The sequence below is a fragment of the Vidua chalybeata genome, chromosome 1 (assembly GCF_026979565.1).
Source record: "Vidua chalybeata isolate OUT-0048 chromosome 1, bVidCha1 merged haplotype, whole genome shotgun sequence".
NCBI lineage: Eukaryota > Metazoa > Chordata > Aves > Passeriformes > Viduidae > Vidua > Vidua chalybeata.
In genome coordinates, this window is record NC_071530.1 from 130,323,420 (window position 1) to 130,339,657 (window position 16,238).

The 16,238-nt window shown below is 55.2% G+C and overlaps 1 protein-coding gene across 1 annotated transcript; it reads right to left on the minus strand.

Annotated features, from left to right (window-relative positions):
• Nucleotides 1–2,707: 2,707 nt before the first annotated feature.
• Nucleotides 2,708–13,458, minus strand: GDF6 (growth differentiation factor 6). The gene is made up of 2 exons (XM_053954261.1): nt 13,122–13,458; nt 2,708–3,570 (listed from the first exon to the last, which is right to left on the minus strand). The coding sequence occupies exons 1-2, from the start codon at nt 13,456–13,458 to the stop codon at nt 2,708–2,710; spliced, it is 1,200 nt and encodes a 399-aa protein (XP_053810236.1).
• Nucleotides 13,459–16,238: the final 2,780 nt, after the last annotated feature.

The window sequence follows — 16,238 nt, forward strand, 5'->3', positions numbered from 1 at the left end:
GAAAGGAAATTGCATTGAAACTCTCAGTGTATGGTCTTAGCCAAAGCATTGTCTGTACACACAATAATTCATTTGCTCAATAGACAGCAAAATAAAGAGATGATTCATTCAGCCTTCTCTAGCTGACAATTTTGTAGAATTTCAGATTTTACATCATGTTCATTTCCAGTTGACAATGTCTTACATATCTCAGTTATCTTTCCTCAGAGAGTATATTGCAGCTTGTTGGACATCATTTGCCCATTCTTTCCCTCATAAAGCGAGCAGAGTCTTGATCCATAGCAAAAGACTGAACTGGTGTGGTCAGAACAGCAACTAAAATTCACACCAGTCAGAACTGCACATGGTGAACCTGGCTTTGTCAGCCATAATTTCTAAATCTACTGTTAGTAACGAACTTGAAAAACTATTAAGTACTAGAAAGCAATATTCCTCTGGTAGTTGTACCAACTCTAAGGCTGGAGTCTTCTACAGGTCTCTTAGCTGCTGCTATTCAAACACTTGGGCCCGATTCTGCACTCCTTTGTTCAAGCACCAGTCTAAGGGAGTGAAAGCTGGTCAGAGAAAAACGTGTGGGATCAGATCTTGTGATATGGCAAAAAAAAATCCACTTTCCATGAAAGGAACCTTGTTTTCAAACACATTCCACAAGGTGAGCAGCTCTTTCAGCCCTTCTGCATATAAGATGAGGCTTTTATTTTTTTCCCTGAGAGTGGGGCTCACAGCCCCCGAGCTGCCTGTACCACCTCTGCACGCATCACTGAGAGAAGGTCCTTCTCTTACTGAAACAGCTACTCATTGAATAGTTCTTCATTATCTAAGAGATAGCCAGGAAATATTTAATAAATATATTACCCATTGCATCAAAATAAATATCATTTATAAAACATTCATTGTCTTTTGCTCATCATCATCATACAGTGTATATTAACGTCCCCAATACAGATGAGATTTACAAACGTTTGCCTGAATTTTTCCCCTTAATGCAATCTCCCACTTACAATAATCATTGCATAAAATGCATAAAAACACAATGCAGCTTTATGCCACTGGCATAAACCAAAGACGAAACTAAAGATCTTGTGAGAGTACAAAAAGTCTTCAGACAGGAGGAATGGCTTTAGGTGCGCCTTCAAGTGGCACTTGATCCAACTCAAGTCTGCAGCATTTTAGAATTAAAGCCAATATTTACTTGAGAACTCAGAATTACTTAATCAAATAATAGAACATATAAAAGCAAGCTGACTTTTTGGAGAAAAAAATGTTTAATAATACAATAATAGTTGTAGTATCGTCCAGTAAAGGTGTATTGTAAAAATGTTCTGAATATTAATTTACCTCAGATAACTTTAGAGTTGTAAATACTTGCATTATATTGAGGTAGACAGTAAAAAAAATTATTTTCTCCATTATTAGCACAGAATTAAAATCTTGTAATAATATCTTAAGGAAATGATAATGTTAAGTAAGGATGAAATATTTGATTAATGCTTAATTCTGTACAACTCAAATATAAACTTTTAAAATATTAGAAATTATAACATTTCGAGTGCATATCATGTTTTGTACATTAAAAAAGAAATGCATGTTGTTCATCTCCATTTTGCACTTTTCAGTCTGTTTAAATAAACAAATATTTACAACTTTTACATGAACAACAGTGCATCCAAAGCAAAATGTGCATTTTAAATTAATGCTCCTGGTCGAGTCTTTTTATTAGCATTTTATATTATTCTCTTCTCTTTTTTATCTTTTTCCACAAGTTTGTAGCTCTGCAATACCAGATAAGCCAACAATTCTAGAAATCGGTGGGGGAAAGCCTGAAACTACGAACATAATAATTACATTAAGAAAGGGCTAGGCAGAGCTTCGAAGTGCACTTTCCTCAGGTGAAGCCACAGCTGAGACCAAAGGTAGGAAAGAAACAGAAATCTTACATAAAACGCCTTTTCCAGCACAACATTTGCATATAATACTGCTGCAAGTTGCGAGGGCCGCCGAGACACGGCTACCCAGAGACCTGGCAATGGCATCCTTGCACTCTTCGTGGGACCCGAAGCAGTTTCCTTTCCAATCCACCCGGTTGTGCTTTCTGCACACTTCGCTCTTCACAGCTTGCTGTCTTAAAATAAAACCTAGCTGATAATTACAATCTTAAGCAACTCCCATTTTTTTTTCTCCTTTTCTCTTTTTTTTTTTTTCCCTTGGGGGGGAGAGAGGGAAAGGGGGGGGGTGCGTAGGCTATTTCTGGCTGGTAAGCTTGCAGGAATGTGAAAGAGAGAGGGCAGAAATGAAACAGCCCTCTTCAGAGCAACTTCAGAGAGAGGGATCAGTCTGCTCCCTCTCCCTCCCCCGACTCTTTTTGTACTTGGTAAATTGCCTTCACCTTTGGAGGGAGGAGGATAGATCGCCAGATAAACCCCGGGGGAGGAGAGGGGAGCGGGGAAGGGACCGGGCGGGGGCCTCTCCGCCTGCCCGGCCTGCTCGCCCTTCCCCGCCGGCAGGCGCGGGCCGACGCTGCCGTAGCCCCCGCCGCCGCCGCGGGCAGCCGCCGCGGAACCCCGGCGCCGGGCCGCCGCCCGCCCCTCCGCCGGTCCCCTCCGCCCCAGCCGCGCTCGGCAGGCCGCGGGACGGGGGCCCCGCTCGCCGCTGCCGCCGCACCTCCGCCAGACGCAGACCCGGCTGCCGCCGAGGGGCGTCCCGCCCGCTACCTGCAGCCGCAGGACTCCACCACCATGTCCTCGTACTGCTTGTACACCACGTTGTTGCCCGCGTCGATGTAGAGGATGCTGATGGGGGTCAGTTTGGTGGGGACGCAGCAGCTGGGCGGCGTGGAGCCGGGGTCCATGGAGTTCATAAGGGTCTGGATGATGGCGTGGTTTGTGGGCTCCAGGTGGGAGCGCAGCGGGAAGTCGCAGACGCCCTCGCAGTGGTGGGCCTCGTATTCCAGCGGGGCGATGATCCAGTCGTCCCAGCCCAGCTCCTTGAAGTTGACGTGCAGCGGCTTCTTGCTGCAGCGCAGCCGGGACTTCTTGCCGTGCCGCTTGCCGTGCCGGCTGGCGAAGGCGGTGCGGCGCTGGCGCCGGGCCGGCGGGCGGCGGGCAGCGGGCGGCGGGGGTGCGCCCAGCTCGGCGCGCAGCTCCCCGAGGAGGCTCCGCCGCCGGGCGCGGGTGAAGACCACCAGCAGCGCCCGCTCCTGCGGCGGCCGCGGCCGGCGCGCGAAGCCCAGGGCCCGCAGGTCGACCCAGCGCCGCGGCCCTCGGTCCGCCGAGGCCCGAAGCTCCAGGCACAGCCGCTTCCAGGGCCGCTGCTCCCGCAGGCCCTGCCGCACGTCGAACACTTCCCAGCCGGCGGACGAGGCCGCCCGCGGGTCCAGGGCGCGGGAGTCCAGCGGTCGCGGCGAGAGGCAGGCGGAGAGCTGCACGTGCAGCGGGGCGGCGGGCGGCGGGCGGCCCTGGGGGGGGCGGCGGAACAGGCGCAGCTCGGCCCCCACGAGCTCCTCCGTCTCCGAGAGGGTCGACACATCAAACACATACTGCTGCCGCCTCAAGGGAGCGGGCGAGAGATCGTCTGCGAGATAAAAATAATTACAGTCAGTTGCGCTCTGGGGGGATCTGCCGAGAGGTCTCTGAGGCGGGAGAGGGAGGGAGCACCGCCGGCTTGCCCGGCCGGGGCCGCTCTTGCCTGCCTCACCCCCCACCCCCAGCCGGACCGGGACCGGGGGAGGGTAGGGAGAGGCCAAAGAAGCAGAAGGAGAAGGGAAGAATATGGAAAGGAAAAGGAAGAATATGGAAAGGAAAGAAAGTATGGAAGAACCCGCACCAGACAGGAGAGAGCTCTCCAGGACTAGAGGCAGACCCTGCTCCACGCACATCCTCTGCCTATCAGCCCCATATACACGTATCTGTGCTCCTCTAAGGAAAACCTGGACTTCTTTTTTGACACATCGGTGTACAAAGTGCAGCGCAAAAAGCAAACCAGATTCCCCTGAGCTGCTTTCCAATAAAATGTTTACAACCCAGCAAATACAAAAATTCCCAAAGCCCCTGTGTTTCCCCAGAAGCTAGTAAAGCTTGTGTAGATTTCTATAGTAAAAGTGTCACTGGAGCCTCTGTTCAGCAGCCCCTCGCCGCTTTCCCAAAATCAGCCCGCCCCGGGCGTAGAAACAGACTAAAGAATTATACACCCGCCTGTTATTTATCGATATCCAAAGTCATTACGATTCCTAATCAGTATGTTTCAAAACCTCGGCTCTACCTGACAGGTCTCTGGGAACCCCCTGCGGGGCAGCAGAGACAAGGGGATGATTTATGCAAACCAAAACCTTCAGAAGCGCCACGGCGATGTAAAAAATCAATGCGGATTAACGTGCAGTTAATCAGTGCGGATTAGCACACTCGACAGTCGCCCCGCGTCGCTGCGTGTTCCCCTAGACGTCAGCAGGGAGATGGAGCGTAGAGTGCATCAGGGACAGCGGGAATTGCTGGGAAAAAGACCTGCCCCGCAGGGAGCCGCCGTGGGAGGCCCCGCGCCCGCCCGGACCGCGCCGCGCACCCACGCGGCATCTCAGGCTGCGGAGCAGGGCGCCCGCAGGGCCCCGCACACCTGCCCGGCTCCCGCAGCCAGGCGGCCGGGGCATGGCCGCGGTCCCCGCCTCGCCCGGCGTGGTACGAGGAGTCAGCAAGGAGAGGCAGTTCCCGAGCCGGAGCTTCCCCGCCGCCCCGGGGCTGCGCGCCGGCGGGAGCGATGCGGAATCGGTCAGGCCTTTCAGGCATCCCGGAAAATTTGAATCCAGGCCTTTCGCATCCCTGTCTCCGCCTCCCACTTCAGGCTTGTCTGTTTCCTCGCGGTGGGGCTTCTCCTTCCCAGCGAGGGGCGAGAGGCAGCCCTGGTCGTGCATCCCGCTCAGGGAGTGCGGGAGGAGACTGAAAAAAACCACGAGCAGAGCCCGAAAAATGTTGCCACAGTCCAGGTGACGACAACAGCTGCTTTATCGAGCTGTGAAAATAAAAGTGAAACCCATCGGGAGCTGCCTAGAGGTGCTGGACAGTTTCATCAGCACTGCAAGTACAGACCAGGATTCGGTCCATGAGTCTCCTGTGAGTTTTGGGGGCGCGTGGGGGTAGTTCTACCCTTCACAGGCGCGGGCCATGGGCTGAGGTGCACGTGGTTGCAGGAGGAGGGTCCAACAGCTCAGGAGATCTCTGGTATCATTGCCTCCTCCTTCAAGGGGGTCCTGGAAGCTTTAGAGAAAAGCGGATGAGCCCTCGGGTAAGAAAAAAGCGCAGGTCCTCCTTCGCCTCTTTCTCGTCGTCTTGGAGGTTTTTTCCTGCATCCAACATCTGTCAGACACCCGGGCATCCGAAAGGGCGTAGACCGATCTCCTGGCCTGCCGAGATGCCTCAGACCTTCGTTCAAGGGCTCCAGCGTCCGTCGAGGAAACTAGATCAGCATCTTCCTCTGCGGCTATTCCCAGCTTCGGGATGTAGGCAGAGCCGGGCCTGGGCACGGATTCGCTTTTAATCGCTCTCGTTGCTTAGGGGATGGAGAGGCGGGTGTCTCGCTTGGTTTCAGAGAGAGATGCTCGCTCTCTTTGATACTCCCAGTCGCCATGGGGTGAGGATGAGGAGAATGCTGCCTCCGGGCCGCTGCCCCTCTGGAACAGACACCCCCACATATACTCCTCCTTGTCCTATTCTTGGCCAGGGCCATGGTCTTGGGCCCCCCCTTATCTCTGCCGGGCTGCAAGAGCAAGGCAGCACTGCCCGGCAGTCTTAGCTTTCAGGGAAAGGGCAGCCCTTCCCCGAGGGATGAGGCGACACGAAGGTGGCAGCGCCTCTCCCCTTCCCGAGGAACCGTCACGCAGGTGGCCTGTCGCAGCGCAGGAAATAATCCCATTCGGGGGTAGCATCCAGGCAAGCAGCGAGAGGCTGAATTCCCCACATGTCCCCGCTGCTGAAAATGGGCTTTAAAGGGTCTGCAGACCCTTGTCACCGGGCGGTGCGGGAGGAAACCAGCTCCGGCACTGTGGCTGCCAAAAGGCATACTCAGGGATGCTCCCCAAGCAGCATCTTTTGAGGCTCCAATTTGGCGAGGGTTTGGGGCGCTGCACGGCTGGTCCGCGTTGCTCGGTGGCATGGCACGCTGGCGACACGGCCGATTTGCAGAGAAATGTGCCCCAGTCAAGCGGATCTCTGAGACGGGCTTCAGCAGCACCGAAACTGTGTGCTGGAAAAGTCCCACTGGCTCAGGCAGCTGCCGGCTCCCGTGCCTCTCTCGGGAGGGCAGGGAAAGGGGCAGGGCTGCCGGTTGTTTCAAATAAGCAGCTTTGAATCCGATCAGATAAACGCTATTTATTCACTCTTGTAACCTAATAATTCCAGATGAATACATAATCCTAAACCAGTACTGGCTCGCTCCCAGCGCAGTCGAGAGGGTGGGAAAAGCAGCGGAGGGCGGAGAGGGAAAGCGGGACCGCCGGAACCTCCACAAAACGGGGAGACACGGGTCTAGGTTGGGGACCCTTTGTCCCAGCGAAGCTGCTGCCTTCCCAGCACACAAAGAGCGGCAGCGGAGTCGGCGTGGGGACACCCTGACTGTCCCTCTCTCTTCCTGTGAGCAGTGCACAACGGACAGGGGCTTGTCCTCTTCAGTTTTCCTTTAAACCCAATGAGCGACTGAGGCGAAACCCAGGGTTTCTAACAGCCAGCTCGAGATCTGCCTTTTTCTCAGCTGAAGCTGTCCTTACAGATATTCCCGTTACCGAAATGGTGCGAACAGCGAAGTCATCCCAGCTGGGCTGGGGAAAGCCACATTGCAGAAAATGCACCGGGAAGGTGTGTTTATATTTGTAGCGTTAATGTAGATGAATGTTAGCTCCGCAGTAAGTATGTGTTCTATTTCGACTCTCCGTAGTTTATTCTTTTATTTAGGGCGAAAATAAAATATTAGGAGGGGGAAGGAGGGACAGAAGGAGGGAGTAGGTGTATCTGAAATTTAAGAATGTGTCAGTGGCGGATGGAAGAGAGCAGTGCTACTCCGTTCTGCCCCTCGCGAGGCGCTCGGGCAGCGGCGTGCCCGGTGCTCCCGCGGGCGGGACGGGCCGGGCCGGGCCGGGCCGGGGGCGCTGCCCCGGGCCCCCGCCCGCCTTCCCCCACGCTTTCCTTCGCGGTGCGGTGGCTGCAGTTTCAGCATCTCCGAAGCTAAATGAATGACTGGTTTGGGACTTTTCCCTCAATTCCCTGTGTGAAGCCTCTCCCATTTCCCGGCTCGCTTTCTTGCCGCAGTCTGGGCTTTGAGGAGAGACGGGGGTTAACGAAGGCTACACAAAGTTTCCCTTTTCATGGCAGATCAGGTACTGGGCTCCCAGCCAATTCATCAGGGCTCAGATCTTAACTTTACATCACTGCAAATTATACCCAAACCACATTCAAGAAGATTTTTCCCATTCCCAAATTCTCTTTCAAGCCATATTTAAACTCGCAAACCAAAAGCACATTTTCAGTTTAAAGACACTTTGCAGACACTCGCACAACAATAATCTGGAAATTAAAACATATATTGTCCCTAATTGCGAAGGTCTGCCCATACGTTGTCTGCGGAGTCGCAAGGCTGACAGGTATTTCTTTCGGAGCATTACCCAAGCTGTGGAAACAAGGGGCTGACTCTCCATGTGTGGTATTTCTCCGGGTTTCAATTCCACATCTCCCAGCGCCTGCCTCGCCGCGGTTTTTTATTACACCGAGTGATTAGATTTAAATGTATCGTTCGTTTCGCTATTGAGTAACCGAGAAAGACCACACCTTCCTCGGACGAATTCCCAATCCTGCCAAAAAACACTAAGTAGTTGTTGGAAGGCTGGTTTTTTTGGTTTTTTTGGTTTGTTTTTTTTTCCCTCCTCGGCGCAGGGAGACACCTGGCTGTGATGTACCTTTGATCACCGCTGTACTGTACCTGCTCCGGGAAAGCTGCCTGCCCTTGCCCCACTCTCCCGCCTCCCGCTCGCCGCCACCTCCCCGCTTCCCACGAGCGACTCTCGGCCCTCGGGCATAGAGGGATCGCTGCAACACCCGCGGGACGTCCCGCAAGGCTCCGGGCCCTCGGCTGTCGGCATCGTCCCAGGAGATGCGCCGAGGCGGACTGGAGCTTCCTTGGGGGGATTCTACCTGCTGTAACAGACCTTAACCCAGTATCTTTCCCTTTCCCCATTTGCGGCGGTTACGCTACCCGAAACACTTCGACGGAGGAGAAATAATTCCTCCGAAATTATTCGTGCTGAGAAAATCGGTCTGAATATTCCCAGAGCTTGGAGCTAAGAAATGAAGCAAAGATACTTCTGAGTGGTAAATGTGGAAGTGCTAAGATAGAGCAACAGAGCATACAGATCTGGCCATAACTAACCAAGACTGAAACATCCCCTTTCGCTCATAAATCAGACTTCAGGCACGAGAGGACTCCAACCCTCAGTTTCGGCTTGCCCCGAAATCTCAAGGAAAGGAGGGTTTCCTCCGATCGACAGTTTTGAGGTTTTTTTTCTGCTGTGAAGGGAGGAGGTAAATGAGGAGGGCGAGGCGCCCCGCTGCCGTGCCCAGCACCGAGTGGCCCTGGCCTGCGCCGGATTTTCTCCCCGCGGGCCACTCGGCTGCCGGTTGGGGCCAGCCCAGCTGCGGCACAGCATCTCCCCGCGGGCGGCGGAAACTCCACAGCTCCGAGGCGGAGACCTCGGACCTCCGTTCCCCACGTGTCCACCCCGCAAAAAAAAACCCAAACCAAAACAAAAAAAATGCAGCCTCTTAGCAAGCCCCGCAGGATTTAAAAAAATAATAGTAATAACGAAAAAAATCAGGACCGGGTCCGAAATGAGCCCCTGGAATAATTTGATAGGCGTTAATTACTCGTCCTGTTAGCAAAGCGGCTCCGTGGCAGCGCACCGCCCCGCCGAGCTGCCGGATCTACGGAGCTCCCGGCGCCGCTTCCCCGGACCTTCCTCCCGTCCCGCGGCGCTGCGTGCGCGAGACCCCACGCCTCCTCCAGGGACAACAAACAAACGAAAGATAAACTAAAAAATACTCCCTCCGCCGACAGCCCCCATTTTCGCTGGGAAGCGGCGAGAGGTGCAGCCGCAGCCGCCGAGGGGACGCTGCGCTCCGCTCCGCCTGCGCCCCGACCCCGCGCTCCGCTCCCTCCCGCAGCTCCCGCGGCGCGGGGGCAAAACACCAACCCCGCAACACCTCCCGGCACAGGCAGCGCGGAGCCGCCACCCGCGCCCCGCCCGCGCCCCGCCCGCCCCCGCGCCACCGGCTCCGCGGGGCGGAGGCCCCGCCGGTCCGGGCCGGGCCGGGCCGGGCCGGGCCGCTCGCTCCTTTCCCGGGTGCACGGCGGGGATGAGGAGCGGCAGCTCGCTGCCGCGCTCCGGCCGTCTGGTCTGCATTAGTGTTTTTATAAGGGGCCCAAACAAATCGAATACAAGGTCACCAAATAATTAACAGTTGTGAATTCCCTCCTTTCCCATTAAAATACTTCCCTGTTTATATTTCATTTTCCTTCTGCCAACGACAACACTGCTTGGGCAAAGGCGCTGCACAGATTACACTACATTGCAGCTTTCGGTCCACCCAGAAACCCGCTGTTTTGCATAAATATGTTGTACTAGATGAACTTCAAGTGAGATTTACACTCTTTTCCTCTGCCGCATGCACTGCCGAGCCATTTTCTGTATCTGCACACGGGATCCCCCTTTCGTCCTAGCCGTCTATTCACCACCTTCAGTCAAGAGCAAAATAACGATGTTCGGATCCCTGCCCATCGGAATCAGCTGCCTTCCAACTGGAACGCGAAACTGCATAAAGAAAACGGGGAGGGAAAAAGGAGACGATCTTGACCTATTTCGATTTCCCCGTCCCTTAGGCGCGGACCGCGGCATTTCGTATGCGGGAGCCCTGCCTTGGTGCCGGTGCTGCGGGCAGCTCTGCAGACACAAAAGGGTGAGGCGAGGGGCACTCGCAGCAGCCGGCCCTCGTGGCAATCCCTTCCCACGGAGATCCTTTCGAAAATCGTGCTCCCTCGCACTCCAGCTATTTCTTTTTTGTTTTCGATTTGTTCCCAGTCATGCCGCGTTTCTTGCTAGCTGTGGGATCGCTTGTTTATAGCTCCCTTCTCCAGCTCCCTCCCGCTCTCTCTTTTTTTTTTTTTTCTTTTTTTTTTTTTTTCTTCCCCTGCCTGGTGGAGTCCTTGCAGCTCCTAATTGTCCTGCCTTACTGTGGAGCTCCAATGCTGGGGGTCCTGAGGCCAGTGAGAGCACCATCTGCGTTTTAATGAGTTACTTCATGTGCCAACAGTAATTTTCCTACATTCAGTTAGGTCCTGTCTGATCTTGCGACCGTAACAAGGGGGAGCGAGTGGGGGGCGGGAGGGGGTGGAGAAGGGGGAATCGCAAACCCTTTCTCCCCTTTCTCCTCTCTTTTTCAACCGACGGGGGGAAAAATTACATATATATTAATCAGTAGTGAGTCTTCACTCCCTCTCGCGCTACCCTGAAAACGATCTTATTAGCTTCAAGCGGGAAGGGAAGAAGCGAAGCAAAGGGAAGCTGCTGTCGGTGTCTGCACCGAAGCGCTCTGCCCCGCAGTCTGGGAGGGCCCGGGACTGCTGCGGCCGGGAGCTGCTGCCGGTCGGAGCCGAGGGCCGAGCAGCCCCGCCGGCCGCTCTCGCGGACACGCAGGCACAGCAACCCGCCTCGAACGGGAAGGGGATTTCTCGGCAGGACTAAAAGTTGCTTCGCGCTCCTCTGCGGGCTGCTGTCCCCCCGAAATGCTGCCATGCAGGATGGCGTGCGGCAGGTGGGACGGCCACCGTCATATCCCCCCCGGAGCTGCCGCTTAGGTAAAGAGCAGCCCGTCTAATTGGGTCAATTTGGGCGGCTATACTGTCTGCAAATGAAGTGACAGAAAATCTGCCCCCCCTTCCCCGCTTTCCCTGAGCAAAGACTGTTCATCATCAGCACAACTCCAGCTCGCCAATTAACTGGGCTAGGAGCCCACGGGGAGGTGGGCAGTAAAATAGCTACCACTTCAGAGGAACGGAAGCTCTCTTGAAGTTTTTTGGTGATGTGCCATCGGCTGGTCCACTTCATTATGGGAGACTAGACAATATTTGATATGTTATGACATGAACACTCAATTAGATCACTGAGTTGAAATACTCCAATCAGTGGCTTGATGCTAAGCAACCCTCAGAAGGTCCAGCAGAAGGTCACAGCCTGTGACACATCAAATCAAAATCAATGGGGAAAAGTGAGGCTTTTCCTTAATCAAACCAGGACTTCTGTTAGCAAATCACTTCCCTCGGAGTAGAATCTCACATACAGCGAGATGAGCTAAATTTGTTAAATTAACTGTCTTTCTTCTGGTTATCAAGAATAAGATGATATCGGGGGCGGCTCCATTTCCTGCGGTTCGCAGAATTAGCACCCCGTTTCTTCTCCGTCAGGGGGAGCGGTCCAGCTCCTTTCTGACGGCTGAATTTTCGAAACCGTGTTTCTAGAAAGGAGTCCTCTTACCCCCAACCCCCGCTTTTAACAGCGACGAAGAAAACAACCCCCATAAGGCGAAGAGCAAAACCCCTTCTCCCCTTTCCACTCGAAAACGTCTGCGGGCTTCCGACCGCGAGGGGCACATACTGTGGGCGCTCCCACGCGTCCTCCCGAGCCCAGAGAGGCGCGAACCAAGGCGGGAACCAAGGCGGGAGGCGAAGAGCCCCGCCGAGCTCTCCGCGGAAAGAACTCCCCCGAGCCAGGGGTAGCAATGGGGCAAGGGGCTGAGCCTTGGGTGCCGTGGGCGGGGAGAAGCTTCCGGCTCGGGGAGGCGGTGAAGGGGGACGGTTTGGGTTCGGTTCGATTTGGTTTGGGGCGATCGGCTTCTGCAGCTCCAGGGAGCCGTGTGACTTTCCCGGCGCTGTGTTGTGCCCTAAAACGGCTGGGGCACGGCGGGAGGACGGTGAGCTGCCCCGGCTCCCGGTGCTGCCAGCCCCCGGCAGGTACACCAGTGCCCGAGGAGGCGCGGACGGAGGGGAGGGTCTTCAGATGTGAGAGAGAGGGAGGAATGAAAGCGCAACCTTCATTAAGAACCTGTTAATTAGTCTGTTCTTAATGGCTCACAACCAGGGTAACGAAAAAAGGGGGGCATAAAAGGGGCAGAGGGGCGTTTTTATGGAAGGGAAATTTTACTCTGGATCGACAAGAAATGTGTACCCGCGGCCCTGGGTACGAGCGATACGACGGCGAGAAAGGAGCATAGGAGGGCCCCGGCCGGGGCTGCAGGTCACGGAGGGGGCCCGGGAACCCCGCGGCACCGATGCCGCCCGGGAAGCTCTGCGGCCCAATGTAGCGGGCCCTGCTGCCAATCCCGGCCCGGGGGTGCGTGAGGACCAACCCCGCACACAGCTCAAAGGATGCGGCCCCGGAGCAGACGTCAAGTCCGGCCGCCCCTCGCTGAGTCCCGGTACCGGGCGGTACCTGGGCTGCACGCTGCCCCCCCGCAAGTGGAGCCGCAGGGTCCCAGTCCCAGCGCTCTCGGAAGGGTTCGGGGCTCTTCCAGGTAACCCCGATAACGCGACCCGAGGCGAGAGCAGCCTCAGGCAGAAGATGTTTGCCCTCGGTCAGTTTAAACTTTCTTTTCGCTGTGCAGCCGCGTCGATAAGAGCCACCCTATCTCCGGCGGGTGGAAAGAAACCAGAAGAGCTATAGTTAATTTTTTTTTTTTCAATGTTGAATGTACACCCAAATTCCGCCTGCAAAGCTGGGGTGTGTTTTCCACCAGCTCATGACGATTCAGGGAGGAACACTCGTGTTTCTCGCACGCAGCACTTAGGGCTGCCTCGGCTCGGGTTTAGTGCCGCGGGGCCGTTTGCTTTAAAATAAAACAACGCGACTCCCAATTTACCGAGGGATCTGCACTTTCCTGCAATACCGGGGCGGGGAACAGCACCGGTGACCACTGCAGCGCGCTCCCCACCTCCCCAGCACCAGGCTCCGCGGCACGGCAGCCTCGTACCGTGGAGCGCAGCGGGAAGGGACACCCGCAGCCCCGGGGGGACCGTGAGGGGCGTGGGGGGCCAGAACTTACCTCGTCCCCTGTCTACAAAACTAGTGATGGTGTTGGCGGATTTGGACGACTGAAAAAAGCTGGCGTTGATGCCCAGTTTCTCCGCGATAGAGTAAGTCCTGAACAGAGACAGCATGTACTCGTGGGGTTCTGCCCGCGGGAGCGCCCGGTCCATGGCGTGTCCCCCTTGCCGCGGGCGGTTTTCCCGTGGGGACCGCGGCACCCTGCGGCTGCGACCACCTTTGGAGGAGGCGGCGAGCTCCGAGGAGGTAGGGAGGGAAGCCGGGAGGCAGCAAGGTAAATCCCAGAGGAGGCTGGCGAGCAAGGCGGCGGAGAGCAGGGCCCGGCGTGCATTCATAGCGAGAGGCGGCGGCGGTAGGGAGGAAGAGGAGGGCGGCCCGACGTGCGGCTCCGGCGGCCCACGGAGCGGCGCGGGGACTGCGCGGCGGCGTGGCGCGGAGCGGCGACTGCACCCGGGCGGGCTCGGCCCGCAGCCGCCCGCCCCGCCCCGTGGGTACCGCCCCGCCGCGCACCGCCCTGTGGGGGCACCCAGCCCGCCCCCGCGGGGCGGTCCGCGGCGGGGCGGGACACCCCGTGGTCGGGCGCTTGGGGGTCCCTTTGCACCCTCCCCGCTGTGTTCTCCACGCGGGAAGCGGACACGAGGGCCGGAGAGAGATGCCGCGCGTCTTGCTGCCACCTCTCGGGTGCCGCTTCTCATCAACCCAGCGGTGCTGTCATCTGTTCAGGTGCCTCACAGGTTCTCCAGGTTTGAGTGTGGGCAGATTCGTGCGATGCTAATGATTTTACTTGAGGCTGTCTGTATTCCCGTGGCTATGTGCCCGAAAACTTGTCACAAAGCAGGGTCTTATAACAAGGAGAATTTGGTGGCAGGTGAGGGTCTCACCTTGGGATGTGCCAGGGCCCATCTAGCTAGCAGCCTTGAGGCAGGTCCTGACACCCATTAGAGAAGGAAAGGAAAGCATAGGAAGAGCCAGAGACCATTCTCCTTGTCTCAAAATCTGCTAATCGGCCACCAAGAGGGGACCAGCCCAAGTGGAGCACAGTGCCAGGCTGAGGCCTGGCAAAAAGCAGCTCTGGGCACTACTGGGCAGTCAGCACTGTCAAGCTAATCAGGGTAACCCGGGGCAAGCAGGAAAGATTCCTCCAAGCAGGGAACACATTTGCCTTGTCCTGGTCACGCAAAAGACAGCAGTGGAGCAGAAGTACAAGGACTCAGAAATTCACCCACCACTTTTCATTTGGCTTTTCAGAGGTGCATCCTTCAGCTTAAAACTGGTGTCAGTTCTCCAGTGGTTTCATCCAACCGCCTGTCTAGGGTTCACAGCCATGACAAAGCATAGTAACATGCTTGCATTACTCTACCTGTCCTGATCCTTTCTTCTCCTTCACCTTCTCATCCTCCTGCCTGAACCATGACACTGCTGCTGCAGGCAACCACAAACCGCCCTCTTCCACTTCCCCATGTGGCTTTTCTCTGCCCTGTGCTGAGCATTCCTTCTTTCCTGATCTCCCACTGTCCACTTCTTCCTACCTCTCCTATCTGCCCTGGCTCTGCCACTGGTGGATTTTCCTCTAATTCCAGTAAGTGGTCATGTGTGTTTATCTGTGAAAGCCTGGTCTATAGCAGATAAAGGGAATATGAGATCTCTGACCATGCTCCTCCATCAGTTGCCATTCTTCATGCAGTCATACACTGGACTTGTCTTTTTCTTCCCCATTCTCATTTTCCACTAAGAGAGAGCAGCTCATGCCTGGGCTTTTGGCACCACTTCCACTGCAACACAGGATCAGTGGGATGAGGCAGACCCTGACAGGCTTCTAGCCTGGCGCATCCCAGTTTGCCTGTAGGGTGCTTAGTCCCACTGTGTTCCCTGTTTCCTGTGAAGAGATGCTAGGCTCTATGAGAAACACAAGGGGAACATTCAAAGCAAGTGTCAGGCTCAGGTTCCAAGTGTACCAGGCTGCATCTCTACTAGAAAGAAAGATAATTCCAAGATAGGAGCTCACACTATCCTGTAGCCCTCCATACATGGCTTAGAGAGCTCCCTGGTGTGGTTTTGGCCCATGCCACCTAGCACTTTCCCAGCCAATACCCAGGTCTGTTACAAGTTATGGCTTGTGCCAGGGGCTGTCCCTAGATGGCCATTTGGATGTGCCCATGTGGATGTGGGACACATCATACAGCTGGGATTAGAGAAAGGGGCCCATCATTGCCTTGGCTTCTTTTTAGCACGATAGATGTACTGCGAGGTGCTGGCAGATGAACTGTGAAGAGGCAGGGCTACAAAAAAGTATCAGTGACAGTGCAGAAATGAGGCAAGTGTTCTGCAAAACCATTTCCCACTTCATTCTGTCCCGTTTCTTCACCCCCTTTTATTTATTGTGCTTTCACTCCTCCTGTCTACCCCCTGGCTTCACAGACACCCTCCTGGCCACTACCCTCCCTTTTCATCAGCTGCTTTCTGCACTTGGAGTGTCCCCCCTCCTCCTGTCCCTTTGGCTTCTCTTTTCTGATGCCTCACTTTTGTTGCTTCTGCTCCCCTTTGCCCCTCCCATCCTTTCTGCTCTGTACTTAGCATTTTTGGCTATGTTTTTTTTTTCCTTGCCATGACCCAGTTCCTTCCGGAGCCTTATCATCACTTTTTTGTTTCCTTCTCCCCCTTTTGTGTCCTATTCACTTATTCCATGCTCCTGCTGGCTATCTCCAATCAGCTGCCCAGCTCCAGTTTCTCCTCTGTCAACTTCTGCCCAACCCTAGCCCCTCAGGCTCTTTCTTTTCTCTCCTGCTGTATTTCATTGTCCTGTTTTTCTTTTCTAATATTGTTCCCACTTCCCACATCCCCTCCTTGTGGTCCCAAATGCTGCTGCTGCACGGCTGCCCTTTCCCACTCTCACTCTGCTGGTTTCCAGGGTCCCCTCTGGTGCTCCCGGAGTGTCTGTTCCCTTCCTGCCTTTGTCTCTTGGTCTGTCTCTCCTCTTCCCTCTTTGTTCTCGGCTTTTTCCTCCCTTGACCTCCTCCTCTCCCAAGGAGATGTGGTTTCATGCTAATGCAAAGCTGCAAGGTCTCAAGAGCAATTTCCATCAGCCTGATTTAATTTCTACCTGCTGCTTTTGCAT